General features: G+C 50.0%; 1 protein-coding gene across 1 annotated transcript; it reads left to right on the plus strand.

Annotated features, from left to right (window-relative positions):
- Positions 1 to 1,022: 1,022 nt before the first annotated feature.
- On the plus strand, positions 1,023 to 9,507 carry PURB (purine rich element binding protein B). The gene has a single exon (XM_039242969.1). It carries the CDS (start codon positions 1,152 to 1,154, stop codon positions 2,064 to 2,066), a length of 915 nt encoding a protein of 304 aa, XP_039098900.1. The 5' UTR covers positions 1,023 to 1,151; the 3' UTR covers positions 2,067 to 9,507.
- The last annotated feature ends 8,523 nt before the right edge of the window (positions 9,508 to 18,030 follow it).

Genomic DNA, 18,030 nt, shown 5'->3' on the forward strand with positions numbered 1-18,030 from the left:
GTAACTCCGCAGACAGAAGCTCACTATCAGGAGCAAGCTGACAGAAGTGAGCAGGAAGCAGCGTGCTCTCCGTGCCAACCGACAGGACCGGGCAGCGCGGTGCTCCGTCAGCAAGAACTGAGACAAGCAACCGCGTGCACATCTTGCACGAGGGCCGGGTGAGGACTTGTCTTCCATTCCTTCCCTAGCACTTAGGAGTCGTGTCCGCTCTCACAGCCTGAAGCTGGGGTCCTTTCTGAGCCCCAAGTCTGATATTTTCGTACTGTCCCATGTTTGGTTGCTAGCGATCACCCTGATTTTGATTGGGTCTTTTTCACGAACCGAGAAGGGCTGATAACTACTCAGCGCGCGGTTCAGTGCTTTGCACGCATTATGTCATGTGCTTATCGCTCCCATTCTGCACGCGGAGGAACCCCCCCAGGGCCGCCCCGTCGCGGCACGCTTATTTCCCCAAGAGGCTCCCGTGCCCTGCCGCCTAAACCCGGGACACCCGCGCCCCAAGCAACGCGCGCGGCGGCCAGCAGGGACCGCTCCTCGCGCCCGCTCTCCTTCCGCCCTCGCGGCGGCGGATGACGTCACCGCGAGACCACGTGACGCAAAGCGCCCGCCACTCCCTGGCCGTTGCCCAGCAACACTACCAGGCGCGCTTTGTTCCGAGAACTGATGACCCGGCAACGCCAGCCCCGTCCTTTACTTCCTCTACCTTTAAAAGTAATAACAATCAAAACCGCGGCACTGTGGCACCCCGGAGACACGCGACCGCAAGGGGGAGGCACAACGCCCCCGCCCCCGGCTTCCTGCGCCCTCCGCAACCTAGTAAGTCCCTGCCTCGCGCCCCGTCACTACTCTACGTCACTGCCTCGCGCCCCGACGCCGCGGGCGCGGCGCTTCCGGCCGCGAGGACGTGTGGGCGGAGCGGGTGGCGTCAAGGGGCGCGCGCCGGAAGCTGGCGAGAGCCGGGCGGAAGTGGCGGGGCGGAGCGCGGGGCGATGGGGGGCGGCGGCGGCGGCGGCTGGCGATGAGCAGCGGGAGCGCGTGAGCGGCCGGCGGGCGAGGCTGGGGGCCCCGGAGAGCGAGCCGCAGGGCGGAGGGCGGACGCGAGCGCAGCGGGCGGCGGCGGCGGCCGAGGTGCGGCGGCGGCGGCCGAGAAGATGGCGGACGGCGACAGCGGCAGCGAACGCGGCGGCGGCGGGCCTGGCGGCTTCCAGCCCGCGGCCCGCGTCGGCGAGCAGGAGACGCAGGAGCTGGCCTCGAAGCGGCTGGACATCCAGAACAAGCGCTTCTACTTGGACGTGAAGCAGAACGCCAAGGGTCGCTTCCTCAAGATCGCCGAGGTGGGCGCGGGAGGCTCCAAGAGCCGCCTCACGCTGTCCATGGCGGTGGCCGCCGAGTTTCGCGACTACCTGGGCGACTTCATCGAGCACTACGCGCAGCTGGGCCCCAGCAGCCCCGAGCAGGTGGCGGCGGCGGCGGCGGGAGCCGAGGAGGGCGGCGGACCGCGGCGCGCGCTCAAGAGCGAGTTCCTGGTGCGCGAGAACCGCAAGTACTACCTGGATCTCAAGGAAAACCAGCGTGGCCGCTTCCTGCGCATCCGACAGACGGTCAACCGCGGCGGCGGCGGCCCCGGGCCCGGCGGCCTGCAGAGCGGCCAGACCATCGCGCTACCTGCGCAGGGCCTCATCGAGTTCCGGGACGCGCTGGCCAAGCTCATCGACGACTACGGCGGCGACGACGACGAGCTGGCGGGCGGCGCGGGCGGCGGCGCGGGAGGCCCGGGCGGCGGCCTGTACGGCGAGCTCCCGGAGGGCACCTCCATCACCGTGGACTCCAAGCGCTTCTTTTTCGACGTGGGCTGCAACAAGTACGGCGTGTTCTTGCGCGTGAGCGAGGTGAAGCCGTCCTACCGCAACGCCATCACTGTCCCCTTCAAGGCCTGGGGCAAGTTCGGGGGCGCCTTTTGCCGGTATGCGGACGAGATGAAGGAGATCCAGGAGCGACAGCGGGACAAGCTGTACGAGCGACGCGGTGGGGACGAGTCCGAGGGCGAGGAGGTGGACGAGGACTGACGCAAAGCGCGCCGCTTCCCCGATGGGCCCCCCGCCCCACCACCGTCTCCTTGGCCAGAGAGCCCCTTTCCCGCTCATCCCCTGGGAGCTAGTGGAGGCGGAGCGAGGGGGCCCCTGTCGGGCGAACACACAATGAAAAATAATACAGTTAATTAAGAGAAATAACCGTAAAAGAACAGTCGCGAACAATTAAAAGCAGCAAAGTTCCAAGGAGTTAACAGCAATCTGCAAAGAGGACAACCTGAGCAAAATCGTCTCGACTTACGTTGTTTTCAGCCAAGGTCTCTGAACCTGCCAGGGTAACCCTGGAAGGGACAGAGTTGCACATGCCCGGGGCCACTGATGCCAGCCGAATTGGTGTCACCCCTGGGTGTCCCGGCCTGACCATCTCTCCAGACCTCATTGTCCTGGTGTCGATTACTTCACCTCCACTGAAATCAGCATATTGGATCTGGGTCTTTATGGGATTCTTGAGAGAGGCTTTTACCTTTATTTGGCTCTGGGAGTACAAGTTTCACGCAAAGGAAGGCAGCTCCAAGTAATCATGGACGGGGCAAAAGAGCAGTTCAAGTAGCCACCAGGAAATGTAGGAACCGGTTGCATTGTTCCTGCTTCAGTGGTTTTGCAGAACTTGGACCAGTGTTCATGTCTTTTTGCGGAATTGTTTTCCTGGATGCAAATGGAGTCAGGTGTCGATCCTTCAACTAGAATCTGTTACTAAAGGATCTTAGAAGTTGGCAAAATTTGTCCGAAGCTAAGAGCAGTCTTACATTGGAGATTGCTGAGGCAGACACAGGAAGAAAACCGGCATCAAGCACAAGGAGGACGGAGCAGGTGGGCCGCCGCTCACGAAAGTTCTCCCCAGGTCTGCAGACACTGAGGTCTTACCCAGAGATGGCTTAGGGGTGAATAAGAGCCGGATTCTCCAGCGCTGCACCGCACAAGCCAGCAAATTATGGCCACTTCGGCCATTTGGGCCACTGGTTGGCTGGATTTTAAACCGTAAAACTTGAAGATCCCTGCGAAAGGAACCGTGTGGCTACAAGCCTGAGCTTTAATGGAATATACGTCCTCTGGGGAAAGTTGGGGATAACCAAAACTGAAGTCTTCATCTACCTTCAGTTGAATCTGTGGATTTACTCAAACACTAAAGATCCTCAGGTCCAGAATTCCAGCATCATCTATTCTTTTAAAGTAGATTTGTAAGAACTTGATCCATTGTTTCAGTACCTCACGATCGAAGTTGGCAAATGATGGATGAGTGATTCGAGCCGTGTGCCCTTCGGAAGCTGAAATCCATCTACATGGGGACAAAGAACGTGAAAACGCTATGTCCTGGAAGCATTTTTATACCATCTTGAAATTTCTACAGACTGGCCCTTGGCCAGTGGATCCAGCTGTTTTTCAAGAATAAAAGTTGGGGTTTTCAAGGATCGCCTCTTCTATATTTTAAATGGATTTTCAGTAGAAATGATTTTTACTAATCAAGTTCATCCCACCCCATCAAAAGGTATTCCTAGAAGTGTCACAGAGCTAGGTGACTTTGAATTGAACGGGAGCTAACGTTCTTTCCAAAGTTTTTAGGCCTGCCTTGTGCGACACCTCAACTGGGAGGCAGGTAACACCCACCTCCAACGATCTTAGTTTTGTTTTTCTTTTTAACTGCATGCCTGCCCTTATTTGAGCTGCCTTTTAATTTATTGCATACCCTTTTTATTATCTTATTTTGGTATTATTCAATCTATACAGTCTTTTTGTATTTATTGGGAAATAAGTGATCTACAAAAAGGTCGTTTTCATGCATTGTGGCCGAGGGGGAGGGAAAGAACTGTACATAAAATTAGGCTTTTTTAAAAATTAGACTGGTTCAGAAATACTGTCTATCTTAGATTTTTTTTTTTAAGTGGAAGAGCCACAAACAATGGTGCCCTTTTCAGACTATTTCTCTACTCTTATCATCCACAGTAGACTTTTTAAACAGATTTTTTTTAAGGCTTTTCCTTTTTTTAAGAAAAAAAAAAACTTTCTCCGTTGCAAAGAATGTTTCCTAAATTGTATGGGAGCAATAGTATTTTTGATGTTTTAATGACATCTGTATACTTGTACTGTATTTTGTACTACAAGGCAGCTGTTTTCAATAATGTCCTGCTGTATTTACTTATGTGTTTTGAGTGTTTATTTCTTTGCTGCGGAGAACAAATCCCTACATAGTTTTGGTAAGGGCGCCGAGAAGCTGGCATTAAGTTTGCAGAAACTGTTTCAGTTTCAGACTTCAAGGCAGCGATGGAAAGTGAGGTCGCAGCTCTCGGTTCACTGCTGTGACTTTCCTTTTCAAACCATGTACGAGTCCCGTGTAGACCGACGGGTCTGTTTTGGTTCCGCGGGGGTTCCTGTTGCTCCGCGGCCGTGAGCCAGTGCAGTTCTGCAAAGGTGCAGCGTCTCTCCTTTTTAAGGGGTTGGTTTGTCTTTCTTTTCTTTTCGTTTGGCTGAATCGCAGTCCTGAGCCTTGCCTTTCTACTCTGTAGAAATGACAGGGTCTTTGCAACCCTTCACCAGTGGCTACTAAGCTATAATTAGCTGAATAGAAAGAATGTGGAAGTGGTCTGAGGCATATAGACTGTATGCCAGGAGCGCTACCATATATGGGATCAGCTTTGGTTACCAGAGAAATTTTCTTAGTCATTAGACCGTGTAACAGTAATATATCATATGTAAATCTTTAGATATCAATTTGAGAATCCTCCAAAAACAGGAGCCAAGAATGCATAAGCTATGTGTTGGAAAAAGTAATTTATATTAAAATTTTGACCTGCCTATGTAAGATTAAGTGGTAGACGTCATAGTGGTGGGTTTTTAAGTCTTAACCAATCTAAGAGGTTAGTTCCTCCTGCGGGGGTGGTTCGGGCCTCTCCCGTCCCCGCAGGAAGGTTATGGGAGAGCGTGGATTCGCTGTAGCGGTTCACCGGCCCTCGTTCTGCTCCCTGATCTGGGGCAATAGAAAGTTTTGATGTGCGGTGGGTCCAGCAGGGCCGTGTTTGGGAACTCGTTCATAAACCGTGCTCCTTAGAGAAGATGTTGGTTGATTTCGGCCACAATATGGCCTTATGGATTGGGAGACAACCGATTTTTTTTTTTTTTATCTCTCGTCTCTTCCTCTCCTACGAACAGTGATTTAGGGCTTGTTTTTTTAACTTTGGCAAACATCCCAGCGTATCACATGTTCCAAATAGTCCTGTTTCTGAGAAGCAGGGAACTAAACTTCCCTTTCAGACGATTGCTGAATCGTTTTTCTCAAAACTACTGTGGTTAGAGATGCGAGAAGTCAAATTTTTGGCACAGAATCAAAAGAGCAAAAGTCTATGACGAGATCCCACTAGTCCCTTCTGATTCCCATTGTCCCTGCTGTCGTTCCAGCAGGGCAGCACAGAAAGTCCTGTGCGCACACCCTGCCCGGAGCGAAATGTCCATCCGCACGGCACCCCCAATCCAAGCGGAAACCGGACGGAAAACCCAGACACCCTATGTTGCTGTGGGAGGCATGTAGTTGGCATAAGGGACTGTGGCCACGGTGCACACGCGGCCACCTGTCAAGTCACTTTCCATAACTGTTTACTGCAAAAACGATGGAGAAGCGTTGGGTGCGGGCAGCCAGTCACCTCCCGCTGCCTCCGCTCCCTCCGTTGTTCTGCGGTAGACGCAGGTCTTTTAAGAGACGCGAACTTCAGTTTTCTCAAAACAAACCAATTCTCCTGTCTTATCCGAAAATGCAGGGTTGTGGGCAAAAGAGGCTGGTTATAATAATGCCCTCATATTGAGTGGTCTGAAAACGGCTGCACACCGCAGGCACTGTGGTTGCCTAGGACGCTTTGTTACATGTGACCTTGACGGGCTCTACTTGAGGGTAGTCACCCGATGCAAGGTGTGGCAAGGTGACTGTCCCATTGGCGTCTGCCTTGCTGTCGAGGTGGATGCGCTGAAGAAGCTTGAGTGTGTAAGCCGCCCGCATGAGTATCCTTCATTGTAAATTTTGTTTTCATTTTTCACCCTGTTGATGGTACTTTGTCCAATGCACAACTGATCTCTCAGTAGATATTCATTTGCAAATAGCGTGGCCTTGATCAGTGAGAGGGAAGGAGAGCAGTAACTCTGTGTGCGGGCAGGTGGGCAGGTGGTCCCTTTACCAGGGAGCCGCCGGCAGCACACTTAGTGGCAAATGCTCATGCGCTTTGTCTCCTTTCTGACTGGGGAAAGTTCATGGCTTTGACCCTGGAGGTATTAATTCAATTGAGTTGTCTTCTATTTTAGGAAGTATCAGAATTGCTCTGATAAGTAACAAAGTTGACTGCTTTGGTGTCCATTCTCAGGTTTTAGAATATATATAGTGGTGTGAAAACCCCACTGTTAACTCTTAAAACGATTTTAATTTAATACACCCTGAAAGTCCCAGACACGAGGCCTGCTCGGAGAGCAGGGCCTCGCCTGTTTCGCTCCTTTTCCACTTCGTACTTCACTTGAGAAAGTGTCGAGTTATTTGACATTGTATATTTCCATTGGAACCCCGACATATTTCTCAGAGCTAAAGCACTTTTTGATAATGAGCTACATGGGATCTTTGTGTGATGTGGTCACGGTTTCTCAGGCTCCCTTAGATAATCTGCTTATGAATATTGTTCTGTGTAAGAAGAGTGAAAATCTTTGCTAACGTTAAAAAGTTTGTATTCTTGACCAGAATGCGTTTTGCTAGCTTCCAATGCGTGGGAGAGTTGACGATGCTGCGTTCACGATGTGATGGTTACTTTCCCTTAAGCCTTAAGGTAACTTTCTGTTGTTTTTCCTCCTGTCAACAGCAGTGCTGAAGCCCTAGTAAGTGACTGAGACACTCAGCTCCCAGGGCTGCTCCTGGGGTTACTGTAAACCAGCTCGCTGTCTTCCTAAACAGTTACCGTCCCCCTTGAGTAAACTGGATCGTGGGCGTGAGGGTGGGTGGGGGAGATGGTTTGGACAAAAGAGGAAAAAAAAAGAACCACATGTACCTTAAAAATACAGACACAAAAGTAAAACCGTGCATGTCAGGGCCCCGGGTGCAATTCCAGACAGAACTTCATGTTCCCAGTTTTTCATCTAGAAAAGCAAACTCCTTAAATTCCAAGTCCATGCCCTGAAGTTTTAGGAGCTCACACTCGGGGGCGGTGGGCTCTCTTCCTGTATCTCAGTTTGCTAGTTAAAGTCACTGTTTCCAGCCCTTGGGCTTAAAACAGTTTTCATTACTATTCTTTTGCTAAGTGTGGTCCAGTTGTCAGGATGGAGGAAATTCGACCTGGGGAGAATGAGAAAACAATCTAGTTGTATCACAAAGACTTTACTCTGGCAATTTCTAGTTAACACCCGTTCCCCTTATCCAAGTAAGACTTTTATGAATGTATTTTCGTATTTCCTAATGACATAGGGAATATGCCATCAGCATAATCACCCTTCCTCACCCCCCCCCCCCATCTCTTAACGTTTCATTTGAAAATCTGACTCCTCCTTCCTCGGATTAGACATTGACTGGAATCGAGAGAGTCGTGTTCACACGGCAGCAGACACCACAGTGGTAGTTTCACTGCTCGGTTGGGCTTTTGATAACAGGAGGGCAGAGCTATATTTGAACCAAAAATAAAAAAAAAATCCCCCCCCCCAGAGATGATCCTAACAAATGGTTTGCTGAAAGAGTGTGACTGTACTTTTGATTAGCATGAAATTTTGGGTCTAGGAGCAAATGTCATGTTCCCTGCTTGTAACATGGCCGCTGACGTGGACGAGGGGAGGGTGACTCCGGCTTTAGGGTGATGAGATAGGGGGCACTGTGTTGAGAGACCTTGGCAGATCTGTCCAAACTCCTTGTGCTCGAGCATCCTGTAGGTGACAGGAGCCTGTCTCTCTTTTTTCCTACCTTCAGTAGCTCCCAACAGCAAACTCAAGAAAAGGGAGTTAGACTAGACATTGTTTCCCACAGGCGGACTTTCCAGCCCGGGCCTCATGCTGCGCTGTAACACCAGGCGAGGTCAAAGCAGTCGGTTTGCAAACAGAATGGCAAGTAGTATGTTTCTTCCCTTTGTAAGTTCCCTTTTCCGGGACTGAGGGCAGCAGGAGAGCCCCAAGAAAGGCAAGGAACAGGATTGTATCACTAAGCACATTTGTGTCTAGGAATTTGGTTACAGTTTCATTGTAAACGTTCTCTTCTGATGCGGGGCACGCACCCTTTCCTCCCACATGTGTCTCCTCCTTGTTCAGAAAGTCTCTGGATTCCTAGAAGTTCCTAGACGGGGCAAAAGTCCAAAAACTGAGGTTAAGTCAGTACAGGGCATACTTGTAAAGAGTCTGTACTTTACATGTTGTGGTAGCAGGTGAGTCTATTTAGATTTTTTTTTTCAGTGATTATCAATATTTGAATAATAACAGATTATCGGTGCATTAGTGGGGATTTATTCTTCCTTTTGCTCCTTCATGCAAATGTTTTCCCAGGATCACTTCTAGAAGTCCATTTGTCTTCTCATAGGTCCAGGTGGCACACCGTCCATTCTGTAGGCACTTTCCCTGCCGGTCATGACCACCAGGGGCTTCCTTAGACCAGAGTCTCCACTCCAGAGTTGGGACTGATGTCCTTCCAGTAGAGAATCTGCACAAGTTGTTGAAATGAGTTAAAACCAAACAGCAAGAGACAGAGCCTCCTGCTCTAGACGGACAACTAGATGTTTTACTGGGGGGATGTCTTCGGTCTCTGTGTAAATACCCACATGCTTGTGCGTCGTACACCAAGTGTGTGTTCCTGTGTATGGATCTGTAGAACTGATTTCTGCTTCAAGAGAAGTCGCACCTTTAATTTTATAAGGTCTCCTCTACCTGTAACCCTATAAATATTTGTAAATAGAACACTAAAATTTGTAGCGTTAGGATCAATTTGGGAATATCTGCTGAGAGACCAAAAAGTTCATTTTTTTAAGTACCTTGGTTAAAGAGTAAAGATGACTCCTCTTATTTTTCAAAAAGAAGAATGCACTTTAACAAACAGCTGCATGGGCGATTCTGACAAACCCGTGAGGCGCAGTGCCGTTCAGAAATCACACTTCCTGGAAACCGTTCAGAAGCAGAGTGTAGACGGGCTGCGGAGCTCACCTCCTGGAGATGGCGGCTCAGGCGCCTGCGAGTCTCCAGACAAGCAGGGCTGCCACCAAAGCCCGGCGCGAGCACAGCCAGAAGCTTCCGGCAGGCCTGTGACAGGCGGATCCCGTACTCACCACTAACTAGCGAGACTGACAGACAAGCAGAGGGAAAAAAAAAAGTGTAAGAATCCTTACCGCTGGTGTGCACTCCTGGTGATAGCAGATTTTGCAAATGGAGTTTTACAGTCTATATTTAAAAATTGTATGTTTGTAACAAATAAAGTATGCGGAAAAGTGAATGACAGTCTTGTGCTGGTGTCTCTGATTTAAGGAATTCGGTGGGGAGCGGGAGAGGAAGACCGCTGACAGTCCTCCGGCTCACTTGGGCTCAGAAGCGGGTCTAAGCTGTGCGCGTTCCCACCCGAAATGACCGAAAAGCCAGTGCAGCCTGCATCCAGGAGCTGGTGGAGGCCTGAGCGCCCGGGTTGGCAGGGCCCCTTCCTCCTTGGCAGGCGGGCTGGGCGGGGGACCAGGCTCGCACAGTAGCTACTGCTTTGTTCATGTTCCAGATGGGGTGCTGCTTGCTTCCCCAGGTGATTCCCAGTCTACGGGCTATTGGGCCTTGTCCCTTCCGGTGGTGGCCAGGAGCCGCTCCCAGATGTACCTCACTGCATTGCAGCTCACTGCCCCGGGTTGGTGGGGGGAGGGAGGGGGAGACAGCTTTACCCCATCTTAAAGGAAAAAGACCAATGCTGAGTCCCTAGATCCCAGCCATGCTTCCCAGACCTTTGGCCCCAGGAGCCCTCTGACCCTAACCCTAAACCCTAACCCTGTACACTTAGCAGAGGCCCCCTCCCCCCCAGGAGCTTTTATCTGTGAGGCCTGGGTCAGCTGATAGCCACCGTATTAGGAGTTGAATTCTTTTCTGGACAAAAGTAAAAGTACACACTCCACAGACTGCCAGCAGCGGCCTCGAGAAAAGGCCCACGGGGGACAAGGTGAAAGGGTAAGAGCACCAATGTGGCCGGGAAGTGGTCTTGACCCAACCCCAACAGGTCAAGGGACTAGCAGGATGTGTCATCCCCTGGTGCGTCCCAGTCTTTGTCCACATGAGTTAGAGGCTCCAGCCAGAAGATGGCCCGGGGACCCACCCACACGGTTCCCTGGGACTCGAGTTCCTGGCCATGCCGCGGGCGCTGCAGAACCGCTTAGGGAGCCGAGTGCCGATGCCCAAGCACTACCCGGGACCCCTGCATCAGTCAGCGGACACACACGTGGTGTTCTGTGTGCTTTGCTCTACCTCTGTAAGCGCCCCGGGGGACCCTCAGTTGGGGGTGAGAACCAGCGGCCTGCGGGATAGCACACACACACAGAAGTGGGGGTGAAGGGCCAGGAGTGTCGGCTGCAGGAAGACAAAAGACACACCACGATGGCAGTGGAGGCCCCAGACTGGCTTTACCTTGTGACCGCCGTGCCTCGACTGCCCGCACTTCCACCTACGCCCGAAACCATGACTTGCAGCGGCCGCAGTCCTCTCCAGGAAGGCCGGGGCCACTTCCCAGGAGCTGCGGCAGGTGCAGGTGCAGGGCCGCGCTCTGACACCTCAGGGGCGCCTCCGCGGGCGCGCAGGTGCCGCCGCCACCTCGCGGGCTCCCTTTCGGGAGCCCTGAGCTGGCTTCTGGCCCTGCTTGTGTCACACACTAACAGTGTGCCCTGGGCAAGTACCGGACACACAAACTCTTGAGGCCTCGCGACAGTCTGGTGTCCGGAGGAGCCCCCTGGCGGCCGCAGCTGGAATCAGCGCTCGACCGACCGCCAGTCCCGCAAGCAGGCACTGCACCCGCTGCGGAGCACGAAGTTCGCAGCGCCCCTGGGCCGGCAGCGAGAAGATGGGGTGTTTGGGGAGACGTGGGGGAGCCGAGTCCCCCTCCTAGCTCACCGGAAGCCAGGACGCGCTGTACGCGGGGTCGCAGGAGCACCTCCCTCCGCGGGTACCGCCCGTGTGCGACCTCTGATCCCTAGCCACACGTCCCCAGACCCCAGCGCGGGTCACACTCATCAATGCCTTCAGGGTATGGTAACTCAGAACAAAAAAGTTTCCCGAAGTTAAAAAGAAAACGTGCCAATTTGGTTCATTTGTAACAGTGACCAAGAAATAAAATGCTGTTGTCTTGGTTCCGGCTGAGCCCCACTCACCCGTGAACGCCAGCAGCATCCTCTCTGTGTCACAGTCGGGTTTCCCTGGCCAGGACACTGGGGCCAGAGTCAGACTGCAGGAGTGTACTGGGGCCACACGAGAACTTCGTATCAAGCCAGTGAGAGAGATGAGCAAGTGGACCTGAAAACAGCGTTTTATGCTATTTTATATTTTTTGCAACCTAGGTGTCAAGCTAAGAAATAACCAAGTCTGTTAACTTAGGTGTCCGTCAGGCTTCCCAGGACTGACCCACTGACGCTGTAGGAGAGGGGCTGGACCCAGATACGAACCTTGTCCCTGCTTCCCCACCTTCCCATTCCCCAGACTCTGCTGGGAAGCCCTCCTGGACTGTCCCACCCTCAAAATTCTCCTGCCCTTTGTTCATTTATTCAGTACCCCTTCATTGGTGGGCATCTTCTTGGCAGTTATAATCTCCACACTTTTTAAAAAAATTTTTTAACATTCATTTTTGAGAGTGAGACACAGTGTGAGTGGGGGAGGGGCAGAGAGAGAGGGAGACACAGAATCCAAAGCAGGCTCCAGGCTCTGAGCTATCAGCACAGAGCCCAATGGAGGGCTCGAACCCATGGACTGCGAGATTATGACCTGAGCTGAAGTCAGATGTTCAACCGACTGAGCCACCCAGGCTCCCCCACCCTTCCTTTTATTATAAAAATTAATTCAGGGGCACCTGGGTGGCTCAGTCAGTTAAGCGTCTGTCTCTACCCTGCCCCCATTCACTCTCTGTCTCTCAAAATAAAATAGACATAAAAAAAATTTTTTTTTAAATTACTTCACTCAGTTTGACAGATGTGAACAGTGGGGAATCACTGTAAAGAAACAGAAATGTTCTCTCTTTCTCCAAAACCACTTCTTGACGGTCACTACTGTTAAAGAATATAGCAACCTTTTGAAAAAATTTTATAATTTAGGGGTGCCTGGGTGGCTTAGTTGGTTGAGTGTCCAACTTTCGCTTAGGTCATGATCTCGCGGTTGGTGGGTTCGAGCCCCGCGTCAGGCTCTGTGCTGACTGCCAGCTCAGAGCCTGGAGCCTATTTTAGAGTCTGTGTCTCCCTCTCTCTCTGACCCTCCCCTGCTCACGCTGTCTCTCTCTCTCTCCTAGAAATAAATAAAAAAATATTTTTAAAAAATTTTATAATTTAAAAACTTGTTTTAAGTTCATTTATTTTGAGAGAGAGAGCGTGCAAGCACGGTAGGGGGAGAGAGTTAGGGGGAGAGAGAATCCCAAGCATGCTCCGCACCATCAGCACAGAGCGCGATGTGGGGGGTCAAACTCATGAGCCCTGAGGTCATGACTTGAGCCAAAACCAAGAGTTGGATGCTTAACCAACTGAGCCACTCAGGCTACCCAAATTTTGATAATTTAAAAATCTTTTTTGTTGATTGTTTATTCATTTTTGAGAGAGACAGAGTGCAAGCCGGGGAGGGGCAGAGAGAAGGTGCCCCTGTAGTGATTCATCACTTATAACACTCAGTGCTCCCCCAAAGAAGAGTCCTCCTTAGTGCCCCTCACCCATTTAGCCCATCCCCCTCTGTATTTAAGAGTCTCTTATGGTTTGTATCTCTCAGTTTTTATCTCATTTTTGCTTCCCTTCCCTTCCCTATGTTCATCTGTTTTGTATCTTAAATACCACATACCTAACATGGATTTTTTATCATTGAATCTGGTGATCTAATACAACATTTTTCCCCAATATATATCAATACATACATAAATGTGGTGGGCACTTAACAATGCTGAGATTTAAAAAAAAAATCATCAGGGCGCCTGGGTGGCTCAGTCAGTTGAGTGTCTGACTTCAGCTCAGGTCATGATCTCATGGTTCCTGGATTTGAATCCTGTGTCGGGCTCTATGCTATCAGCTCAGGGTCTGGAGCTGCTTCAGATTCTGTGTCTCCCTCTTTCTCTGTCCCTCCCCTGCTCACACTCTGTCTCTCTCTGTCATTCAAAAATGAATAAACGTTAAAAAAAATTTTTTTAAGTGATGAATAGGGGTGCCTGGGTGGCTCACTCAGTTAAACGTCCGAGTTTGGCTCAGGTCATGATCTCACTGTTTGTGGGTTCGAGCCCCCTGTTGGACTCTGTGCTGACAGCTCAGAGCCTGGAGCCTGTTTCAGATTCTGTGTCTCCCTCTCTCTCTGACCCTCCCCTGCTCATGCTCTCTCTCTCTCTCTCTCTCTCTCTCAGAAATAAATAAAACATTTAAAAAAATAAAGTGTTGAATCACTACATTCTATTCCTGAAATCATTATACTATATGTCAACTGGTATTTAAATTAACACATATGTTATTATTACGCTGTGCCACCAAGCCAACAGCTCCCATGCAGAAATGGAATTGAAAATTAACCTAATTTTTCAGGGGCGCCTGGGTGGCTTAGTCGGTTAAGCGCCGACTTTCGCTTAGGTCATGATCTCGCGGTTCATGGGTTCAAGCCCCGCGTCGGGCTCTGTGCTGACTGCCAGCTCAGAGCCTGGAGCCTGTTTCAGAGTCTGTGTCTCCCTCTCTCTCTGACCCTCCCTTGCTCACGCTGTCTCTCTCTATCCTAGAAATAAATAAAAATATTTAAAAAAAAAAAAAAAGAAAATTAACCTAATTTTTCATTATTTTAGGTTCAATTCAGTCAGGCTCAGGCAAATACATCTTCCCTATTGGTAAAACAAAAACTTTTGAGCCTCTGGAGTTGAGAGAAAAGTGTCTTTATTTTGAGAACTCTGATAATGAAGCGATTGTTTACTGCATTTCTGATCTATTTCATGTGTATTTCCTTTCAGGCAAACAACTTGCCTTTCCAAGTAAGTCATTAAATGAAGTAATGCTCACCCTGGAGGATCCAGTTGCCCTTTGATTTTGTGTTATGAGACTCTTGTTCAGTTTAGGAACACGAAAATTTGTTGTTGGTTTAATTTTATTCTATGACATAGAGTGTTTCCCGATATCTAGTTGCCTCTGACCTTGAAGCTTTGGCTGAGAGTTCAGAGCGAGCCTTGAAGAATATATAGACTGTGTCCCTGGAAACACACAGAGTTCAGAACACACAGGCAGGCTCCCCACCCTCAAGGATAAATAATGAAAAAGAACGGGTGTTAGGTTCTCAGGAAGAAGGGCAGACGACAGTCTTCCAAGGGCAGGAGAGCTGTTGTCAGCGACGTGGAATGTTCTAGTGCAGCAGCTGCTGTTCTCTGGCTGTGAAAACCCTGCTGGGGACATCACTCAGGCGAGTGACTCATTGGGGCAGGAGGGGTCTCATTCGTCTGCCCAGCTGACACCACACCTTTTGGGGGCTAGGGGTGCTACGAGCTTGCTTTGGATACTCATGCTCAGCTCTTCCAAACCCTCTGGCAGCTCAAGGATTTCTCCTGTGGACAGGAGTTAGCATAAAACAAGTCGTGGGGGACTCCCTGTGGGCTTTTCACTACGATGTTTCTACACCGTACCTGCCATTGACCTTCAAAGGTCACATTTGCCAGAGCCGGCTCCTCTGTGTCCCCTAACAGCTGTTCTCACCCACCTGCTAAGGACCGGGACCTGACATCACAGCAAGGGTGCATTCTAGAGCAGGGCTGTGGGCATGGTCATTCTTAAGGTCATTAAGCCCACAGTGGGCCTTGCCAAGAGCCTGCCAAGACCATACCCTGGTCTCCCGAGGGCTTGGTGAGCACGAGTTGATGTTTCACTTTGCAACAAGGAGCTCACTTAACCTTCGCCCTGAAGAAGGTGCTCAACCACTGTTAAGTCTCAATGAAGAGTAAAAGATTAGTGCCCGGGACGCCTGGCTGTCTCAGTCAGAGGAACATGGGACTCTTGATCTAGGGGTTGTGGGTTCAAGCCCTGTGTTGGGTGCAGAGATGACTAAAATAAATACACTTAAAAATAAAAGATTACTGCCAAGGGAGAGAGGTTGTAATCACAACTCTCCAGACTTCTCCGGGCACCCGGCAGAGGGGCTGCTCTGTTCTCCCGAACCAGCCACGTGTTGTGGTAGGAACCCCTCCCTAAGGAGAGAGAAAAAAAAATGAAGAAGAGAGGAGAGAAGACTTCAAGGTCACCTAGATATATATGCACTCAGGTGCCTACATCCCCCATGGCCTTGTAAACTGAGACAACTTAATCAGACTGCATGTTTATGTGTGTTACCATATATGGGAGACAAAGAAATAGAAAATGCATTAAAAAAACTATGCCATGTGATGTGGGCTGCTCAGTTCTTTAGGTACGAACCCAACTGAATGGTGCTGGCACGAATAAAGTTGCTTCCTGGAAAGAAAAGCCTTGGTGTCACGACTCTCTGTGTGAGAATCCTGGAACACCGTCAGCACTCAGTGCTGGAGCCACGTCTCAGTATCACAGACGGGGCATGGCCAGAGAGTAGCACCTGTCCAGAACAGGCAGGTTCAGCCACGGCGGTTTCCGGATCCTTTGTTTGGAGCTGGGGATTTTCTGGATACCTAAAGGTAAAAGCAGACAATTCATAGAGAAAGGTGACAGCAACAGTCCCTAATTATATGAAAACCATCACATGCTTACTAAGAAATGCAAAGTAAAACTAACTGATATACTATTTCTCAGTAACAGTCTGACAACAAAATGCCACTGGCAATTCCGAGGGTCGACAGGCACGCTCATGCATCACCATGGGAACGCAGAGTCAGCCGTGCAAGGGCTTGGCCATGTCTAGCCAACTGGCCTTTGGCCCAGCAGTCCTGCCTCTAAGGTTCTGCCCCAAGGCCACAATGGCAACAGGGTGAGAAATATACAGCAGCTGGGCCCTTGGTTGCCCTGCTCCCTGCAGTGGGGTCTGCAACAATTCTCAGGACCCTAACATTTACCTTTGTTACTCTTGGGTTTTTTTTTTTTTAATTTTTTAAACTTCATTTATTTTTGAGAGACAGAGACAGGGCATGAATGGAGGAGGGGCAGAGAGAGAAGGAGACACAGAATCCAAAGCAGGCTCCAGGCTCTGAGCTGTCAGCACAGAGCCCCATGCGGGGCTCAAATCCGCAGAACCGAGAGATCATGATTTGAGCCAGATGACTGAAGTCGGATGCTTAACTGATGGAGCCACCCAGGCACCCCTAAATATGTTTTTATAGAGGTACTTATAAAGCTGACACATAGCCAAGGGACACAATTGAAAAATACTAAAGAATATTAAAAAGCCAAAATGTACAAATAACCGCCTTACTCTAAATAATTCACTGTTCAATGCCAATTCGTTTTCTGGCAATCCATTTCTATGTGAAACAATGAATGACAAAGAGAAAGCACGTTTTCTCCAAGTAGCTGGCAGCATCATTTCTTGCAAAGACTGCTTTGCACATTGAATCGTCTCGGCAGCCTTGCCCAATATCAAGTCACCAAAGGTGGATCTGCATGGATTCCACTCAATGATGGTTACCCGGATGCCAGCACCGCCCCACCTTGACCACTGCGGCTTTGTGGCAAATTCTGAATCACGAAGTGTGAGTTTCCCATCAGTCTGTCACCATTAAGTATGGTATTAGCTGTGGGTTTTCATAGATGGCCTATACCAGCCTGAAGAAGTTCCCTTGTACCTCAGTTGTTGAGTGTTTTTAGGATGAAACGGTGCTGGATTTTGCTAGATGCTTTTTCTGCCTCTGTTGAGCTGATGGTACGGTTTGTATCCTTTATTCTATTCATATGGTGTATTACAGTGGTTTCCTTTTTTTAAATTAATTGTTTTTCATTCCTTTTTTTCAATGTTTTTTATTTATTTATGAGAGAGAGAGAGGCAGTGTGAGCAGGAGAGGGTCAGAGAGAGAGGGAGATATAGAATCCAAAGCAGTCTCCAGGCTCTGAGCTAGCTGTCAGCACAGGGTCTGACGAGGAGCTCAAACCAACGAACCGAACCGTGAGATCATGACCTGAGCCGAAGTCAGCCGCTTAACCGACTGAGCCACCTAGGTGACCCTTACAGTGATTTCCTATGTTGAGCCAACCTTGCATTCCCAGGGTAAATCCCACTTGGGGTTGGTGTATCACCTTTTTTTACATGGCGCTGAGTTTATTTTCTCTAGTTGAGACATTTGTTTCTGTATTTATAAGGGGGATTGGTTCTGTGGGGTTCCCCCCCCCGAGAATGTCTCTAACTTTACTTAAAAACTTCATTTTTACTTAAAAAGTAGAAAATCCCAATAGGCCTAGGACAAGTAAAGAAAGTTAATTAGTACTTAAAAATCTTCCTAACAAAGGGGGTGTCTGGGTGGCTCAGTTGGTTAACTGTCTGACTTGATCTCAGGTCAGGATGTCACAGTCCGTGGGTTCAAGGCCTGAGTTGGGCTCTGTGCTGACAGCTCAGAGCCTGGAGCCTGCTTCACATTCTGTGTCTCTCTGTCCCTGCCCCGCTCACAATCTCTCTCAAAAATAAATAAACATTGGGGCGCCTGGGTGGCTTAGTCGGTTAAGCGTCCGACTTTCGCTTAGGTCGTGATCTCGCGGTTCGTGGGTTCGAGCCCCGCGTCGGGCTCTGTGCTGACTGCCAGCTCAGAGCCTGGAGCCTGTTTCAGTCTGTGACTCCCTCTCTCTCTGACCCTCCCCTGCTCCGCTGTCTCTCTCTCTCTCTCTCCTATAAATAAATAAAA

The sequence above is a fragment of the Hyaena hyaena genome, unplaced genomic scaffold (genome assembly GCF_003009895.1).
Source record: "Hyaena hyaena isolate Hyena2069 unplaced genomic scaffold, ASM300989v1 scaffold_218, whole genome shotgun sequence".
Lineage (NCBI taxonomy): Eukaryota > Metazoa > Chordata > Mammalia > Carnivora > Hyaenidae > Hyaena > Hyaena hyaena.

Coding starts and splice junctions, on each gene's coding strand:
- PURB (XM_039242969.1), top strand. CDS start 1,152: ATGGCGGACGGCGACAGCGGCAGCGAACGCGGCGGCGGCGGGCCTGGC.